The sequence below is a fragment of the Pyrus communis genome, chromosome 8 (assembly GCF_041283825.1).
Source record: "Pyrus communis isolate YQ-2024b chromosome 8, ASM4128382v1, whole genome shotgun sequence".
Taxonomy (NCBI): domain Eukaryota; kingdom Viridiplantae; phylum Streptophyta; class Magnoliopsida; order Rosales; family Rosaceae; genus Pyrus; species Pyrus communis.
Genome location: NC_142572.1, coordinates 17902219 through 17920923, shown reverse-complemented (window position 1 = coordinate 17920923; position 18705 = coordinate 17902219). Strand labels below are relative to the sequence as shown.

General features: G+C 36.6%; 2 protein-coding genes across 2 annotated transcripts; one reads left to right on the top strand and one right to left on the bottom strand.

Annotated features, from left to right (window-relative positions):
- Nucleotides 1-2378: 2378 nt before the first annotated feature.
- LOC137717270 (adenine phosphoribosyltransferase 1, chloroplastic) lies at nt 2379-5461 on the bottom strand. The gene is made up of 8 exons (XM_068456577.2): nt 5443-5461; nt 4945-5049; nt 4520-4633; nt 4269-4379; nt 3886-3978; nt 2924-3073; nt 2775-2833; nt 2379-2662 (listed from the first exon to the last, which is right to left on the bottom strand). Exons 3-8 carry the CDS (start codon nt 4599-4601, stop codon nt 2606-2608), a joined length of 552 nt encoding a protein of 183 aa, XP_068312678.2. The 5' UTR covers nt 4602-4633; nt 4945-5049; nt 5443-5461; the 3' UTR covers nt 2379-2605.
- Nucleotides 5462-13011: 7550 nt separating this feature from the next.
- Nucleotides 13012-14116, top strand: LOC137717812 (zinc finger protein ZAT10). Its single transcript, XM_068457297.2, has one exon. It carries the CDS (start codon nt 13123-13125, stop codon nt 13939-13941), a length of 819 nt encoding a protein of 272 aa, XP_068313398.2. The 5' UTR covers nt 13012-13122; the 3' UTR covers nt 13942-14116.
- The last annotated feature ends 4589 nt before the right edge of the window (nt 14117-18705 follow it).

Sequence of the window (18705 nt, the reverse complement as noted above, 5' to 3'; positions counted from 1 at the left end):
TACGATTGTGTTGAGATATATTAGAGCTCATAAACTTGCACCCCGGTGTTAGTGTTGCCGCCCGTGGCCAGGGCTAGTCTTTACATGATCGTTCACTTCCCGCACCACACACTCGTAGATGATTTGCGATACTTCACATAGCCTTCACGTGATCGTAGCACTTAAGCGTATTTATTTACACCCAGTCTGTCATACAGACCACTATAGGTGGTTCTGACTCATGTGCAGGGATATGTGATGAGCTATGGGTTTAGCCTTATAGGTGACAAGAGGTGGATCCGGCTGACATATTACTGAGATATGAATAAGTCGTACAGGTCACTATAGGTGACTCCGACTTATATGCTAGCCATGATTAATGAGATATGTGATGAGATATGAATAAGTCTATGCTAGCCATGATTGATGAAATATGTGATGAGATATGAATAAGTCGTATAGGTCACTATAGGTGACTCCGACTTATATTCTAGCCTTGATTGATGAGATATGTGATGAGATATGAATAAGTCGTACAGGTCACTATAGGTGACTCCAGCTTGCGTGCTAATATGGTTTATTAAGCACATGATTATTTATATTGCTAATGAGATGCTGAGTAGTATTATACTTCTGAGTTTACTGTTAGTATACTTTTGATTTCATACTTCTACGTAGTATGATTTGCTGGAAACTATTCGAGTTTTACGGCGAGAGGTTACTACCTTTGATAATGGAAATGATTTTGAAAATCATTGTTTTGACCACTCACACTTTCTATTTTTACACCCCTCCAGGTTCTAGTAGCATGGTTCCGTATCGACGAGGACATGTGGCACTGCCAGTTCTGGTGGCTTATATTGATGGTATAATTATTATCTTTGTTCACTGTACTTGTCTTATGCTCTGTATCACGTGTGAAATGAGTCCATATACGCTCACCGCGTAGTTGTGTATATAGGCACTTTTAAGTTTAAATTTATTCACACTTTACACATTATCACATTCTATGGCTTCGTCACCTTCCGGGTGTCAGCCAGCACAGCTCGATTCGGAGTCCTAGTGGACTTTCCGGGTCGGGGTGTGTCATTATCTACCTATACGATATGTTTTTGCTCATAGTGTATATGTAATTATGTCTCACAGATCATTTTGTATTATCTATCTATACGATACGTTTTTTATTCAGAGTCTACCTCTATCGTAGATTAATTAATACTATCTACCTACTGCACAATTTTTTTTTTAAAATTTTTTATCTACCTTGACAATGTTTTTTTAATTTTGATTAGGGTTATTATACAAAAATGGTCCCTGAGATTGTCTACCATCCATGATTTTAGTCATTCCGTTAAAAACGATTTTGGGCAATTTTCAAAACTTTGTAACTCAATCGTTTCTTAACCAAATTCGACTCATAATATATCAAAATGAAGATAGGAAAGTGTAAAATAAGATTATACCTATTTGGAAGCCCAATGGTTACTGGAGATGGTCGGAAAATAGCCTGAAATGTGACTGGTCCACGGAAAAACTGGAAAACTCGCCGAAAACTGGGTAAACTTTAAACGTTCATAACTTCTTCAATACTTAACCAAATCGAGTGATTCAAAAACGAAAATAATACTTCTTGACGAGACGAAGAGAATGGTACATTTTTCGAAGGCTAACTCACGTGTGGTTTGGTCGGACAACGGCTCAAAAATGGCTAACCATTTTTGAGTTAGCCATTTTCAAGCAATTTTCCGGCCAAACCACGGCGAGTTAGCAGTAAAGAAAGATAATATTCTCTTCGTCTCGTCGAGAAGTATGATTTTCGTTTTTGAATCACTCGATTTCGTTGAGTATTGAATAAGTTTTGAACGTTTAAAATTTACCTAGTTTCCAGTGAGTTTTCCAGTTTTCCCGCAGATCAGTCACCTTTCAAGGTATTTTCCGACTATCTCCGACAATCATTAGGCTTCCAAATAGGTATAATCTTGTTCTACACTTTCTTATCTTCATTTTGATATATTATGAGTCGAATTTGGTGATATATTATGAGTCGAATTTGATTAAAAATCAATTGAATTACGAAGCTTTGAAAATTACCCAAAGAGGTTTTAACAGAAGGACCAAAATCATAGATGGTGAACAATCTCAGAGACCATTTATATTGATTTTCAATCTCGGGACCATTTCTATTCATCATGCAAATCTCAGAGATCATTTTGGATAATAACCCTTTTGATTAACTTATAAGATTTGTTGTAATGTGTTTTTAAAATGTTATTAATTAGATAATGGGTAGATAAAGGTATTTGAAGATTAAAATTTAAATTTAAATATTTTAAATATTTTTTATTTTCAAGGAGCAAAACAGGTGTAATAACAAATCAAATAAAACTGGACCCAATCCGAAAACGGCTGAATTTTTTGGACATAAATCAAACTGAATCAATATTACCAGATTTATAAGTGAAAAGAGAAAAACTACTTATTTCTACATAGTACGCGGTACATACATCTACCAAGTTTGTTTAGCTCTTCAATCACCCAATGTAAACAAACCGATAATCAACCGTACGCCCCTGCTAACAATCAAGTTGCTTTTCTGAAAATCTGCAAGCCCCAACAGAAACCTTGCTCATGCGTCTCCGCTAACTAGAACAAACAATGGTTTCTCCGCCAATCGTTCCCGACCCTGAAACAATCCATATAAGCACATCAGTAGTGCATTAAATGTACCAAAAAATGCAACAAAATCCAGATTCCGTCTTCAACATCAACTAATCAGGGGAGTTTTAATGTCATACCTTTAGTTCTGGTAATTCAATTACACAGGCACACTCAACGACATGCACCCCTACACGCTCTGCAATTAAAAAAAAAATAAAAAAGCAAACATTTGAGTTGTGCAAGGCCATAAGCATTCAGACGTAAAGTTTGTGGTTTGACAAACTACCAAGTAGCCTGATGGCAGCACCCAAGGTTCCCCCAGTTGCAATGAGGTCATCTATGATCAAGGCACGTTCACCTGCTTCCACAGCTCCCACGTGCATCTCCATAGTATCTGTTCCATACTCCAAAGAGTACTCTTCAGAAATAACCTTCCCTGCAGAACCATAAACATATTAGATTACATGCCATCTTGAGAATTATATTTATCGAAAGCACATGATACTTGATGGGTGAATAAAATGTAAAATAATATTAGCACACCCAGAACCACACTGTTTATGATTTCTTAACCAATTGGTGGTTAGGAAAAGCCACAAGATACAATAACACTACTTACTCATGCAAAGGAGCAAACTTTCTGAAGGAATAAAGATATTTAACCCATCACTCGTTATTTATTCGTTGTGATATATTTAAAGCAACAGTGAGTTTTGGCATCTATGTATTTGCTATCGGATTAACTTTCACTCTTTCTACCATTTCCTATTCCAAAGTCACAACAGCAAAATTAGTGTAATTAGACTGAAAATCATAATGTGAATGTCTGATTTTGACTTGATTTATGCGCCATGAGGGGATTAATCTTCTTGTATTATCAAGAGTGCAAAATCACAATTCAAGGGCAAAAACACTCATTCCTAGTACTCAGAATTTCTCAGCATAACTGGGTATAGCACTATGTCTAACATATGAATAAAAAAACTAGACTGTAATTGGATGAGTTAACATTTGCATTGTAAAGAAAGATGTATAGATGATCAATCCATCCTGTGAGTAAAATAACATTCAAGTTGTATTTAACAAGATCTACAACGAGATGGGGTAAAAAGTAAATTATCCTAATTCTCCCAGTAAGCCAGTCACTAACCAATGATTCCCTCGAATCCCACCTACGGAGAAACTTCTCAAAGCTCAAAATTTTATGTAGTATAAGAGGAGGAAAAGAAAAAAGGTGTGATATATTACCAGGCAACTTCTTTGGTTTCCTCATGGGCACAAATTTTGCCCCAATGGCCAAGGCAATAGGAGGGCCAAATATAAACCCTCTAGCTTCAACACCTGCATTATGTCATAATAAAACTTCAGACCATAAACATACCCCCAATGTTCAGTATATACAACTAAACAGCCACTGAATCAGTATGAACGCCAGAATGCTGAAGACCATGCTCTGGATACGGTTTGATTCCAAAAACCGACTAAATTTGCAGATATATGACATACTTATCCATAAAAGTTTATCTCATAAGTGACCAACATAGGTGGCGCGCAACTAAACAGCCGTTAAAATTTCGTGAACAAACGAATTCAGGATAACTGGCTAAAAGTGAGAGCATGTATTGAATTACCTGCAACAACAGAGATTTCTTTGTCCTTGTACCTCTCAACAAACAAATCAATGGTGTCCTTGAAAGCCTTGGTATCCAGGAGCAATGTAGTAATATCTTGGAACAAAATCCCTGCCATAAAAAGTAAAGCCAAGCACAACTCACAAAACCTCCATTCGAGACCAGAAATCAAGTAAAACCCAAAATCACAAATCGAATCGAACCCAACAAGGAAAAAACACATTGTGTGTGTGTATATATATATAAAGTACCTGGCTTGGGGAAGTCTGGTATGACTCTGATAGCAGATGAAATTCTAGCAAGGCGAGGATCCCTACTGTCTTCCGCTGCCATTGCTTCAACTTTCAGCGCTTCACTCTTACTCACTAACCACACAAGGGAAAAAAAAGAGGCCCAGAAACTATAGTCACAATCTTGCATTTTTTTGTTTTATATGAGAAAAATAAATAAAAATATCCACCAACCCCATAAAATTTATTTTTCAGATGACCAAATTACTCATTGCTTGACGAAAAAAGGAAAAAAAAATTGGAAAATTTCTGAAATTTCTGAGAAATTAAAAGCTTAGCGATCTACCCTTCATCACAACAAGACCGACAATTAACATGCAAAAATGTACATTTTATAATTCATCGACAGATTCAGGGCTGAGGATTTGCAGGGTTTATAACTTTACCAGAGCAGCGCGCGGGAGGGCGAGCGGATCTGTAATTTGGGAAACGAATGGAGGGCAGCGCGGCGGCGGAGGACGAAGTTCTAGCTGCGGGAGGGCGGAAGGTGACTGCGTGTGAGAAAGTGAAGGAATTTGACGAGAAAAGAAATGAGGTGCTTTGAAACATCATTACAATTAGGGGTGGTTCGGTATGGGATACCGAAACAAAACTTAATGCCGATTCTCAAACCGAAATTTTTGGTATTTTCAATTTCAAGATCAATTTCAAACCAAATTTTTTGGAATCCGAAATAGTTTCGGTATTTCGAGACAATCGGGAATCCCGAAATATTTATGGGCTTTTCGGCTATAATATTTGGCTGGGAAGTGAGCATTATATGAACTCCACAGGAATTGAAATAACATACACGAGGACCTAATCAAAGAAAATAATTGTTCTAAAATGCAATATGCCACAAGAAATGCAACTTTGTAAGGATTGTGAAAGCAGCAAAGCACCACCTACTAGAGGAATGACAACTTCATTGTATTAGTGTAGTCTTCTTCCATCCCCAACATAATTGACCCATAGACTTCAAATTTTATACATTCATAGACAATCAACCACTTATAACTCAAGAGGCTTAAATACATAAGGTTCACAAGGACCAAAAAGCGCAAACCATACAGTATTTGAAAACTCTGCCAACATCTTGTACAACATTCTAAAAGTTCAGGTCACTCTTTTCCAGTCTAGCCCATTGGCATCACAAATGTAGGAGACAAACAATTCTAATCCATAAGCCTATATCAATGTTTCCTGATTACTTTATCCCCAAGCAATGAACAAAATATATTACGACTAGGTTAAAAGAACAGACATCGAACATAAGTTCTAATCCATAAGTTCCTGATTACTTCATCTGAGAAATTTACCTGTTGGTAAATAAAACTCCAGCACAAAAGCTGCAGAAGCAAAGCAAAAAAGCCCAGTTCTTTCGGACCTTCACCAATCTGCAAAAACCCAAGAAACATTAAATCAATTAAATAGAATTTGTGAAACCAAACAAACCCTAAATTTACAAACCCTAATTGAAAATTAAATTTCAAAAACCCTAAAATTACAAACCCTAATCTAGAATTCATAAATTAAATTTCACAAACCCTAAATTAATTCCCTTATTTATTTACCTGTGTCTGAATCTGAGAGAGAAAATCACATGAGAAAGTCAGAGACTTCTGAGAAAGAGAATCGCGAGAAAGAGTCAAGATAGAGAGAATCGCGAGAGAGAGACCGGTGGTGGCTGTGGCTTTGTGTCGTGAAGGAAGGGTCCACCGTCGGAGAGAGAGCGGTGGATGATCCGTGTGGTAGTGGGCCGGTGATTGGCTGGCCGGAATTGGATTTGAGACAGAGAGAATGAGGTGAGGGCTCTCTCGGTGGCTGAGGCGCTGAGCTGAGAGATTGTGTCTGAGTGAGTAAGAAATGAAATCGAAAGTTCGAAACGACACTCGAGTCCTCGACGGGGAGAAAGCATAACAAGGAATGGACGACATAGATTAATTTGAAACAATCCAACAGTTCAAATTAACTCTAACTATAATTTAAAATAATAATATATATTATTATATGTGTAAATATATATAATAATAATAATTAAAAATATATATTTTCGGTTCAGTATGGGAATACCGAGATATTGGGAAGACAATCCTGATTCCCATACCGAAATTTCGGTATTTTTTCAGGATAGCATACCGAAAATTTTGAGAAATTTGATTTGGGACATTTTTGGTTTAGGATCGGTATTTTTTCGGTTTGGTTAGGGATTTTTGGGAATTTTTTCACCACTAATAACAACACAGCAATGGGCCCATCAACTCTCTCAGGTCAGAAACCCAAGAGGCAGTCGCAGGCTTTTCGGTTGGACTCCCAAATTTGACACAAGTCCTATGGGCATATTGATATTAGGAGAAATGCTAAGAAAAGAAAGTGAAATTTTCTATAAATTTTATGTTATTTCGTATTTTTAACATAATATTTTATAATGTTGATATGGAAATTGACATTAAACTGTGAGATGACAAATAGTATATAACGAGCCTCACTTTTAAAGTTATTGGAACCAATCCTTAGTAAAACTTTGAAGGAGAGTTCTCCTAACATGTCCGTTGGTGGCATATTGAGGAAGATTCGAAGGCTTTGCTTCTCAAGATCAATGAAACTTTGGTTGCCCACACGCGTTGCCAAGCTAATGGTATTGCATGATGTCTGACATGCTATACTCTTCGCAACGACTCTAAATTATGTTCCTGATTCGAGGAACCACCCGATTTCCTTTTGAATTTGTTATTATCTGAATGTAATTGATTATGGCAATAGGTGAGATGCAGATGCAATGGGTTTCGATCAACAAATTTTGGATTGAATTGTAATTACATCATAGCCAACCCACAAGTACAACTGAGTAGGCCCATATGGCCCAACTTAAGGGCCGACTGGCGTAAATGAAAGATAAGGATGAAAAGGGCTCAGTATATGCCGCCTATGTAAGTACTGATTTGCTATTGAGGTGCTTTTATAAAAAGTGAGTATCAAAAAAGGCTAAGCTCAAAAAGGTGTTTGGTAAACACTTAAAAACAACTTATTTTCACAATTCTGGGTGAAAAAAAAAAAGTTGAAAACATGAAACAACAAAAATGAGCTTATTCTCATAGCATAGCAAAAGCAGTTTTTTTTTTTTTTTTCAAAACACAGCAATACCAAACCAGCCCTAAGTGTATTAAAACACGTCAACATATCTCAAAACAGCCCCTTCCTAACTTCTTCCACATATAAACCCACTATCACATGCTTCCAAACACACCACCAAAACCATCACAAAGTGGGCCAGTAATTGAAAACGAGTTTTAGGCTCGTATTCCACATTACACGTTTTGGGTTTAGTTTCTAGCACTGGTAGATCAAACGACTGTGGTTAGGAGAAGGCTGAAATGTATCTGAGTCTTTCTAATCCCCTACAAGAGTGGATTGTTGTAACAAAGCCACTAGTTGTGCCTCATTTAAAGGGAATAAAAAGCATCCCACCACTTTTCTCATCACATTTTCTGTTTTCTTCTACTGGTGATCACTAGAAGTTTCCCCTATTAAGATTTTTTTTAAACCACTCAGTTTGTTGTAGGAGGTTTTCTGTCGATCTCAAGTACATAACAGTAACGATGTATATATTTGTGATAACCTCACTATTTAGCAATATCGTAACTTATTGCGGCGCTATGAGTGCATCGTAGACGTTTTTGTAAATTTAGTCTGTTTACCAATAAAACTTCAAGCTTTTGACATGAAAATATATGGGCTGCGTGCTATGCCAAACGACATCGTAGGTAAGCAGTGACTTCACCTTGCGACATGGACCTATTCACTACTTTAACACTTATCTTTTCATGCCCAGCTGGCTCTATTCGTTTTTTTTTTTTTTTTTTTTTCCGTTTTTTCTGTTTTGTTTTAGATAATTGTTTAAACAAGTGATTAACCACATATTAACTGATGTTCTTATGTCTGGCTTTAAAAAAATAAATATAATTAATAATTCTTAAATAATTGCTAAACAACATCTACTTTTGGGGTGTCCCTGTATGTATGGTAGCTTAGCAACATCCAAAATGCAAAACACGATTTGAATGACATATGTCATCGTCCCCAACTCCGGAGAAATATGTATTTAACACCGGAAATTATTATTAATTTCATTTATATTATAACACGTGATTATAGTTTTATATATTAGAAAACTCTTTTTTCATCTCTATTGTAACAGACCAATTAGTTATACCGCACTTCAGGACGGTGCTCAACGATTTCTTCCTAACTCATGGGTGTCAAGGGACTCTTTACTTGTACGTGTACTTTTATCTTTTTTTATAATGCCAAACTCTACGTCTTTGGTCTACTCTTACTCATCATTCTACTCACCTTAATCGTTAAGCTAATCCCAGTAACTAATCCCACTTCTTGTTAGCCACAAAGCAACTTATTAATCATTTTGTTTTAATTAGACTTAAGAGGAAATTTAGATAAACTCAAAGGGTAGGCCAGTCCTCTCTCTGTTGAGTGTCCTCATTTTTTAAGAAACATTAACGAAAATGACAAAATAAAGGTGTAAGTGTCCTTATTTTTTAAGAAAAACTAACGAAAATGACAAAATAAAGGTATAAGTGAATAGTATATGAAGTGACTTTTCAAAATAAAAATATCATTTTCGTTAAAAGTGAACAATGCAATGCCGAAAGTATTTCATTAAGATTCTCTATTTTTTAGTGCAGTTGGCAAAAGGCAGCAACCTTCCTGGTCTTTAAGTATTAGGCCACATGGCAGACTGAATCCTACACACCTCCACCTAAAACTCTTAGGCGATAAGGCATTTATTTCTTTTAAGGCTGATGCTATCTATACCTTTATTTTACTTCTTTCATATTTTTTGTTAATTTCTGTTGTTTGATTTTTTTTAATTCATTCGATCAACACAGTCAACAGTGTGAATAACACCACCCTTCCTTCAAGTAAGAAATTCACACTACTCTTAAAGTTTGATTATTCACGTATTCATCAAAATATAACCCCAAATATAACCCCACATAACAAGACCAAAATAACTAACATCTCTTGACCACGTTGTTCTAAATTATAGTATCTGTGACGAATTGTTCTAGTGATGCGATATTTCCTTTAGCACACTCTGTTTCAAATACAAATGATCTCCGCTTCTCCATTTAGTTTAATGTAATATTAATTGTGATATTAACCCTTCACTAGGTCAGTAATCCAGATGCTTTGCAGATGTTCTTGTTGCTTTCTAGCAAGCGCAAGAGCCAACCATCCCAGAAAAGCCGTCTAAATGGAGGAGTCAAATTCAAACATAATCAAAAGGTCCTTCCACAAAGTACAAGTGGGCGACACAAATTATATTCCAGGTCAACATAAAATTTGTAATACGAACGACGAATTAGAAAACTGTTGAGTGTTGAGTTAGTACACGACAATTTATGGGTCTTTTGTGCAATTAACTTAGCAAGTAGTTTAGGATATTGTGGCTGCTAAAACGTGTACATTGAATTAGAAAGCAGGATTTGACATACAGATTTACTAGTTTGTACTTTAAAATAGAGGCCGATGAAGTTGAAACACACAAACAAGAGAGTAAGTGATATATACGATGAAGTACCTTAACAACGTATCACTTAAATTTACATGATCGTTAGTAAAATTGTTTTTTATTTTATTCAAGATTGCTAAGTGGAATATCACACTATCAAACTATATCGGACAATCATGCCACGCCATCTAGTTATTCTTACATCCAAGACATAAAAGAACTTACAAATGATACTAACACTACGTATTCGGGCGCCATTCACTCACTTACGATCCAACTTAATGAGTCTCGGCTTGACAACTACGTGGTACCGACGTCCAATTAAGAAGGCCTCTCATAAAGTGAACCAAATTTAACTTAATTCTTGAACCAAAATAATGCGGTAGTAATTAGAGACTGTCTCAAAGTGGACTAACCGTCGCCTCATAGTTTAACGTCAATTCTCGTGCCAACATTATAAAACGAGAAATACCAAGGATACTCTCTAAAAGTGAGATTCCCATGAACTCTATGCCACCTCATGGTTTTTGACACAATATTTTATAATGTTGGCATGAGAATGGACGTTAAACTGTGAGGTGACAGAGAATCCATGTAGAGCCCAACTTTGAAAGAGTGTCTTAAGCATTTCTCTTATAAAACAATGTGCCAAAAATATAAGATGATAGATATTTTATGTTAATGCGCACATGAGAGAATTTCATTTATATGATTCTGGTGTGCTCATTAGGTGATTGAGAAAATTAATGCGCACATGAAATACCAATCAAAGTTTAATGCTTCACAAACCACAGGCTAATTAAAGTAATGTGATATAAGAATTTTTGTAGTAATCAGATTACAAACCCCAATTAAAGGCAAAGATTTCCTCAACATTTACAAATGGGGTGCCTAAAATTAGGCATGCACAAAAGACCCCTCATCCGCAGTCTCTGTGCACCACTAGTTAAACACAGTTAATCTCCACCACACTAACTAAACACCCCACGGGATTAGGCCTTAATCACCCCTAATTAAGCAATGACGGTGGTGCTTTGACTGAGATTTCAAGTTGCCAACTTCCAATTTGACAAACCCATCTCTGAAGTTATCAACTAATACAGCGTGAGAAGGAATCGAAAGTACCAGGAAATGTCGCTGCGGTTCCTTGAATGTGGGGAGCAAATACAACGTCGGCTGCTTTCTGATTGGAAGTTGGAAATTAGATTGGACCCGACCGCGTTTACTCATCTTTTCCAATCTTATAAAGTAACAAAGTAACAAAGTAACAAATTTTAAATTATCCTAATTTATGCTACAGGGATTCGAAATTGAGTGCGGTGTATATTTATAATGTTCTAATCGACCGCTTAGTGTTTTTTTTTTTTTTTTTTTCCTAACAAACGATGTCTACATTAAGAGAGTAAGGAAGTAGACTAAGTCCCACAATAGATTAACAATAATATGGTTTAAATGTAAGGAAAACTAAAAAAAATGACTTGAAAATTTTAAATTTTAATGATAAGAACAAAATAAAGGGTAAGGTGAATAGTACATAATTGACTTTTTAGTGTAAAAATGTGATTTTTTATTAAAGTGAACAGTACCAAGAACTTTTCCTTAAAGTTCCCTTAAATTTATGCTACAATGATTTGAAATTGAGTGCGAGTGTATATTTATAATGTTCTAATCGATTGGCTTAGTTTTTTTTTTTTTTTTTTTTTAACACACGACGTCTACATTAAATTCGCCTTCAGCAAGAAATCTCATACTTACAAATAAAAATGAATACCACTAAATTGTAGTATTAAGTGACATTGACTGACTTGGTTATATTTATTATTTTGTGAATTGCATATGTTATAAGACAATCGAAACAACTAAAGGAACCAAAACTAAAACAGATAAAAGTCGCAAAAATGTTTATACATCCCAAAATAAGGAAAGGGATCATCTTCGGATCTCTTCCTCCGAATCCACCAAGTCTAAGAATCCATACCATTGAAATTTGATTCAACGACTAAAGTTATTATAACTTTTAAAGTGAACCCCTATTTGTAATCGTTAGATCAAATTTCAACGGTCTGAATTTTCAAATTTGATGAATTAAGAGAAAAAGATCTGAAAATGATCCCTTCTCCGAAAATAAAGCATGAAATCGTACTAAGGCTTGGTTTGTTACTGAGGTGATTCTGAAAAAAGCTGGTATCAAAAAAAGCTGGGAGTTGTTTTTGTGTTTGGTAAACATTCAGCTTTAGCTTTTTTTCACAGTTTTGGGTGAAAAAAAGCCAAAAACAAGAAGCTGCAAAACCCAACTTTGAAAAACCGGCTTTTTTTTCACGTTTTACATAAGAGTTTACCAAACACTATAATACTGCTCTTTTTTTTCAAAAGCACTTTTACAAAAAAGTTTACCAAACACTCTGCTGCTTTATTTCATAGCTGCTTATTCTCACAACACAGCAGAAGCAGTTTTTTTTCAAAGCACAGCAATACCAAACCAGCCCTAAGACATGATACTCGGTACAACTGAAACCCCAAAACAACACGTAAACCCGGACCGCGTTTGTTTGAGAAATTAGAAAGAAGATTTAGAAAGTGTCCACTCTCTCTAGACCCTTGACTTTGAAACCGTCTTCGGTATTTGGGCCCCAAGTCTTCTGTAGTTAAAAAGTTAAATAAAAACCGAGTCCAGTTGTGGGCCCACACACCCAGGCGGTAGGCACCCCTTCCGTTCTTTGACCCACTCCAGTCCTCCTTGGCCATCAAGAAAACTCAACCCCCCACCCCTCCCAAATATAAACGTGGTAAATTTCGTTGCCCTCAAGTCTCTCTTTTATTTCCCAAATAATTAAAATAAAATAAAAAGGAGGATATTTAATTTTAAACGGACACTACTACTTCCTCCCACTTGGACCGCAACTTCCCCTCCCTTCCTCGTCGCTTTATATACCCCCTTCCCCTACTTCTCACTCTCACTTCCAACTCTCAAGTCTTTCACCTCTCCATCCTCTCTCTCTCTCTCAAAAAAAAAAAAAACAGAATCTCTCAAATTTTCATTAGCAAGCATCAGATGGCTCTGCAAGCTCTCAACTCGCCAACACTCGCCGGATCGTCTCCTTTCCAGCTCGAGACCAAAGCCTCGAGCTTCAGCTATGTCGAGCCGTGGACCAAACGCAAGCGTTCCAAGCGTCCACGCCTTGACACCCCTCATACCGAGGAGGAGGAGTACCTCGCCCTCTGCCTCATCATGCTCGCCCGCGGTAATAGAGATGGAGACCTCGCCGATACCATGGCCACTAAAGCAACAACCTCCGCCGCCTCACACCAGATCATCACTCAATCCCCTTCTATGGAGCCCTCCACGTCAGCAGCGCCGCCGGCTAACCTGAGCTACAAGTGCTCTGTTTGCGACAAGAGCTTCTCTTCTTACCAGGCCCTCGGAGGACACAAGGCCAGCCACCGAAAAGGCTCTGCTGCCGGATCGGCCGTCGAAGGCCCGTCCACGTCCTCAACCACCACAACCTCCGCCACCACCACCGCCACCCCTTCGGGAAGGTCCCACGAGTGCTCCATATGCCACAAGTCTTTCCCCACCGGTCAAGCCTTGGGCGGCCACAAGCGCTGCCACTACGATGGCGGCGCCGCAGGATCCACCGCTACCACAAGCGCTATAACTTCCTCTGAGGGAGTCGGGTCAACTTCTCACGCGGTCAGCCACGGCCACCCCCGAGAGACGTTTGACCTGAACCTGCCGGCGCTGCCCGACTTCTCCCGCGACTTCTTCGTATCCGGCGAGGACGAGGTGGAGAGCCCCCACCCGACGAAGAAGCCCAGGCTCCTGCTGATGGTGAAGCCCAAAATGGAGATTTCACAGGACCAACAAAATTAGGACGACGATTCAGACCGACTCCGCGAATCAGTTCCCGTAGGCATTAAATTAGGAAATTAAATATTTGAATTAATATTCGGCGTGTAATTTTCTTTTGTGGATTTGGATTATTTTATTTATGTATAAACATGCTGTGGAAGTAATTGGAATATTCAATTAATTATTTTTCCCAAAATTCTATCAGCTCTGCGGATGTTATTCATTTTTTTTTAATTTTGTGGCGCGTTATATACGTTTTTGGATGGGCGGCGCAACCGAGTCAAAACCGAGTCGGCGTGAGTTGGTGGCGGCAGAGAGCCAGAGAAGACCCACTTGCGCACATTGGTTTTGCATGTCGAGAGAAATGGCAGAGTGCGTGTTTCTGTGACGGTTTTTAACTGTAAAATATTCTACACACATTTCACACTCAATCGTAGTGCTCACTATCCAGCTACAGTAGTTCACGCGCAAATTCTAATTCATCCCTCTGAATTTCTAACACGAACCAATTTACTCACGTCATTAAATTTACCTTATTTTTGTGATTTCGATTCGCCCCTCTGAGTTTCTAACACGAGTTAATTTACTCTCGTCACTAAATTTACTTATTGGGATGTTAATAACTCTCCATTTGTCAAAAAACTTGTCAAATTTGAACTAACCGACACGTTTTGGAAGACTAACAAACTCGAAATGAGATGGAACATTCATGAGCGAATTAGAAGAAGGTTCGATATCAAGTGGATGAGTCAAAAAAGTAAATGTCAACTGGCGGTACCAAAATTTTCCTTTTCTTCAATTCCTTATTATCAATGGTATTTTACTCCGGTGACACAAAAAGGATGAAGTTGTACATAGTCATAAAAATTAGTTAATGATTCTACCAAATATGTTATTTGTGAATCAAACTCAAAAAGTAGCTGTTTCATTTTTCTAAGAAAAATATTAGAAAAAATATTTTGTTTGACCATATTTTATGAATTACATAATGTTGTAGTTGATGGTTAAATTACATCAAAAAAGATATTCTTACTACTTATTTGTACTATCTTTCTAATAAAACTGGGACTCACATATGTTGGTGAACTTTAACATAGTTAATGTTAAAAAGATGGTATAAATGATGATACAACTAGATAATAAACCTAACATTCCTCGAATTTCATTTTAAAAAAATTTAAAAAAAAATTCACTCATCAACCGTCATATTATATAATCTGCTAGATATGATGTACAGAAATGACTAACACCCTTTTCAAATTATTATGAATGTTAAGGTTGCGAGTGGGGACAGACAGGGAAGAGATCAACAAAGGAAAAAACGAAGGATTGGATAAGAAGAAGGATAGAAGTTGGGGGAAGGTGGGGGCTTCGGATGTGCTATCGTGTGGAACTCGTGGAATAGATTTGGATGCCAGGTGGACCTTACCTTACCTTACCTAAAATGCTTCTCTACTTATTATATTTTTCGAATCAAGCTTCTCCTCGTTCTTCGTTGCGAAGATTTCAAAGATTCGTAAATTATATTTGTTTATCAAATATCATATGGTCAAAAATTATTTTAAATATTTTTATTTAAAATTAAATATAAATAGCATCTGATAAAAATAAACTGTATAATGTATAATAAACGTACACAATTTTCGAATTTTTAAGATCCTCATTAAGAAGGATCCAGGAAATATGCTGTTGGTTATTTTTCTTCCCAAATTTTCAGATAATACATCACAGAGTGACACCTGTTACGGTAAATGCCAGCAGAACTGCCACGACCACCGCCACATATACCTACATACCTCTTGACGCGTTTACCATGTGTTTAAAAAAGTAAACATTCTGTGCCGCGTTGCCATGCTTAAATCAATCTTTTATATTTCTGGTAATTAAAAAATATATATTTATAAATGGTGGAATGTTTCTTGATGTAATTGCAAACAGCAAGTGACCAATTGGCCACATTCATCTGTATATTTTACATGTTTATTTATTATGTTATATTTAGTTAGTTGCCAACTTCCCCTTGCTGTGGCGCGATCTGGCGCTTCCTAGTTGTGCCCATAAACATACGGGTATGCCTTGCCTAGGTGCAATGCAACTTTGGGCGTATCTGACTTTCTCTACGTTCAAAGCTACCAAAAGTCATATAACCCAATTGTCAACGGGAAACTGAATGTAAGTAGCCATTTTTTATGGTTCTCTCTCCACTTTTTTCCTCTTCTTTTATCTTCTCGCTTGTTTGAACTGTTAGGATTAAACTACATCAATATCAAAGTGTTGACTTATTTATAAGATGAAAAATAGGTGGTCGTGCAAAGACAAAGTGAAAAGTGTGGAAGAAAGGTAGAGAAGGGGAGGAAAATGAATTGAAGGGAAGAGAATTCTACTTCGTTTCTTATTGTGATTGCAATGAGATACATTTACACTGATATGGAAATACGCCTAATTGTCAAGAGGCGTGGCTTTAAGAAACATGACAGAAGTTCTTGTGTGATCATCAGTCTAATAGAAGGCATTGTTAGGAACCTTATTTTCTATGTATATATGTGTCAGACATTAATTTACACATAAAGATTAATGACGCTTTATTGGTTTTCTAAATTCTCTCTTTTTGAAAGGAAGAACGTGACATTCTTCACGACGAACGTCCCTGCTGATCGATGCAATTGGAGAAGAGCATATACAATGAATGTACCTAAGATAAAAAGATAAAATACCACTTGCGTACAGTGTTGGCCTAATTAAGCCAAAACTTTTTCAATCCAACTTTAAATTATACGTTGCTTAACTTGAGGAACTAACCGACCAAGGCAAATAACCGTAGCTTTGAACATGTTCTCTGCTCAACAGAGGGGAATAAGATGGAGAATAATCCGGAGTATGGGTTACATACGACAAGTAGCATTTGCGTGTGGGAGGAGAAGATATATTTGGATATTAATTTACAACATTATTTCAGTACTCATAATCTAATTATATATAATAACTGATATCGCATACTACTATTAAGGAATAATGTATGAAGCTCTCAGTCAACTTGCTAGTCACTAGTAAGTAACTATAATACTAGTGGCGGATCCATGCATGGGCCCGAGTAGTTTTGGACTACCTCCAAGTCTGAAGAAGCGCTTGTGAGGACATACAAGGACCACCTAATGATCTGGACAAGTGATAAAAGAAAGAATACCATGGTTGTGCAATAGAAGCTCTGAATTAAGAAAAAAGATTTATTTTCAGATGAAGATGAACGTAAATGATAAGTGCCTATAGTACCTTAATTAAGACCACACAATGTTAGAATCCTGATCCGTCGCGGTATAATACTACACTTGTATATCTCCCTTTATTAAAAAAAAAGGGTCCGATTCGATTTAATTTACATCTCAAAATGCAACCGAACCAATGCTAACTTACTGTTGAAACTAGTAAAAGCCAACTTACTTGTTTGGATAGGTTTAATTTGGCCGGTTTGACAATTTAGATATTTTACATGTCTAATAAGTTTTCTAACTTATGATAATGGGGATTGCAAATAAATTATATAAAAAGTTAAAATATTGATCCATCAACTAGGATTTAGATTCTATCCGAATTCAAATTGCGGGGATCCTCATATTTTAGGTATTCATCATACATTGTGTGGTAAGAAGTTATTTGATTTTTTTATTTAAAATTAAACACAAATAATACCTAATAAAAACTGACCTCAAGATGTACAATGAACGATTTGAATATAGAAATTTCTAAGATCTCTACAAATTAGATCTAGAGATAATCCTCTTCCCATCAACTAACTCGGCAAAGGCCCCACTCCACTTCTAAAAAGCCCTAAACTCCTTGTGGCTCTTATCTCTTGCTCATGCAGTGTGTAGAGTTCAACTTCAAGAGAACATGTCCACTTCATCACGCGAGAGGTGGTGAATTAATAATTTGCTAGCTAGCTCAGCTAATTGCTATCCCAATGATTTATTAGTTGGTCGGCTAACCTACTAGGCAACTAAACCGAGGTAGACCCCCTTTAGCTATTCTTCAATCTCGAATGGAAGACTCTCTTAAAAGTGAGACTATCTAACATTTCATATTTTTTACTCAATATTTTAAAATGTTGGTATAGAAATTGACGTTAAAATATAAGGTGGTGGAGAATCCATGAAAAATTTCACTTTTAATAGAATCTCATTAGCATTTCTTTTAGGATATAACATTGAAGTTTACTATGCCAACCTAATAATAATGTTTTTTTTTTTAATCAGATAATAATAATGCTTTCAAATGTGCTGGCTGTGGAGTGGAGCTCACTAATTGTCAATTTTTCATGAAGTCCAAGACTAAGTTTTTTTTTTTTTTTTCTAGACAATTTAACGACAGGTCGTTATACACAATAATAAGTCACAAACACTCTTAACTTAATACATAACTCACTACAATTATACATATACATGGACAATACTTCGCATGTTTTCTTGAATGTAGGCATTCTTTCATTCATGTCATTCACAGTTTGACATGTAGGACTCAAAAGTCAAACAATGTGAAATTGTCACAATGATCTCTCAACTTTAACCTAATTGAAGCAATGATCATTCAACTAAAAATTTGTGACCATTGTCCCTTAATTCATCAAAACGTGCAACTATGGTCCTTTTCGTTAGCTTTGTCAGAACATTTGTAAAAATGAGTCATGTTAAAAGAACCATTGTTATAATTAGGTTAAAAATGATGGACCATTGCGCCTATTAAGTTAAAAATGAGAGACCATTTCTCCAATTAGGCTAAAGTTGAGAGACT

Bases quoted from the DNA above. Each gene is read 5' to 3' on its own strand.
- LOC137717270 (XM_068456577.2), bottom strand. From the start codon at position 4,601: ATGGCAGCGGAAGACAGTAGGGATCCTCGCCTTGCTAGAATTTCATCT. The intron at 3,074-3,885 runs GTAATATATCAC...ATGGTTCTGCAG, and splicing joins GAAACCAAAGAAGTTGCCTG to GGAAGGTTATTTCTGAAGAG. The intron at 2,663-2,774 runs GTATGACATTAA...GGATTGTTTCAG, and splicing joins TTGAATTACCAGAACTAAAG to GGTCGGGAACGATTGGCGGA.
- LOC137717812 (XM_068457297.2), top strand. From the start codon at position 13,123: ATGGCTCTGCAAGCTCTCAACTCGCCAACACTCGCCGGATCGTCTCCT.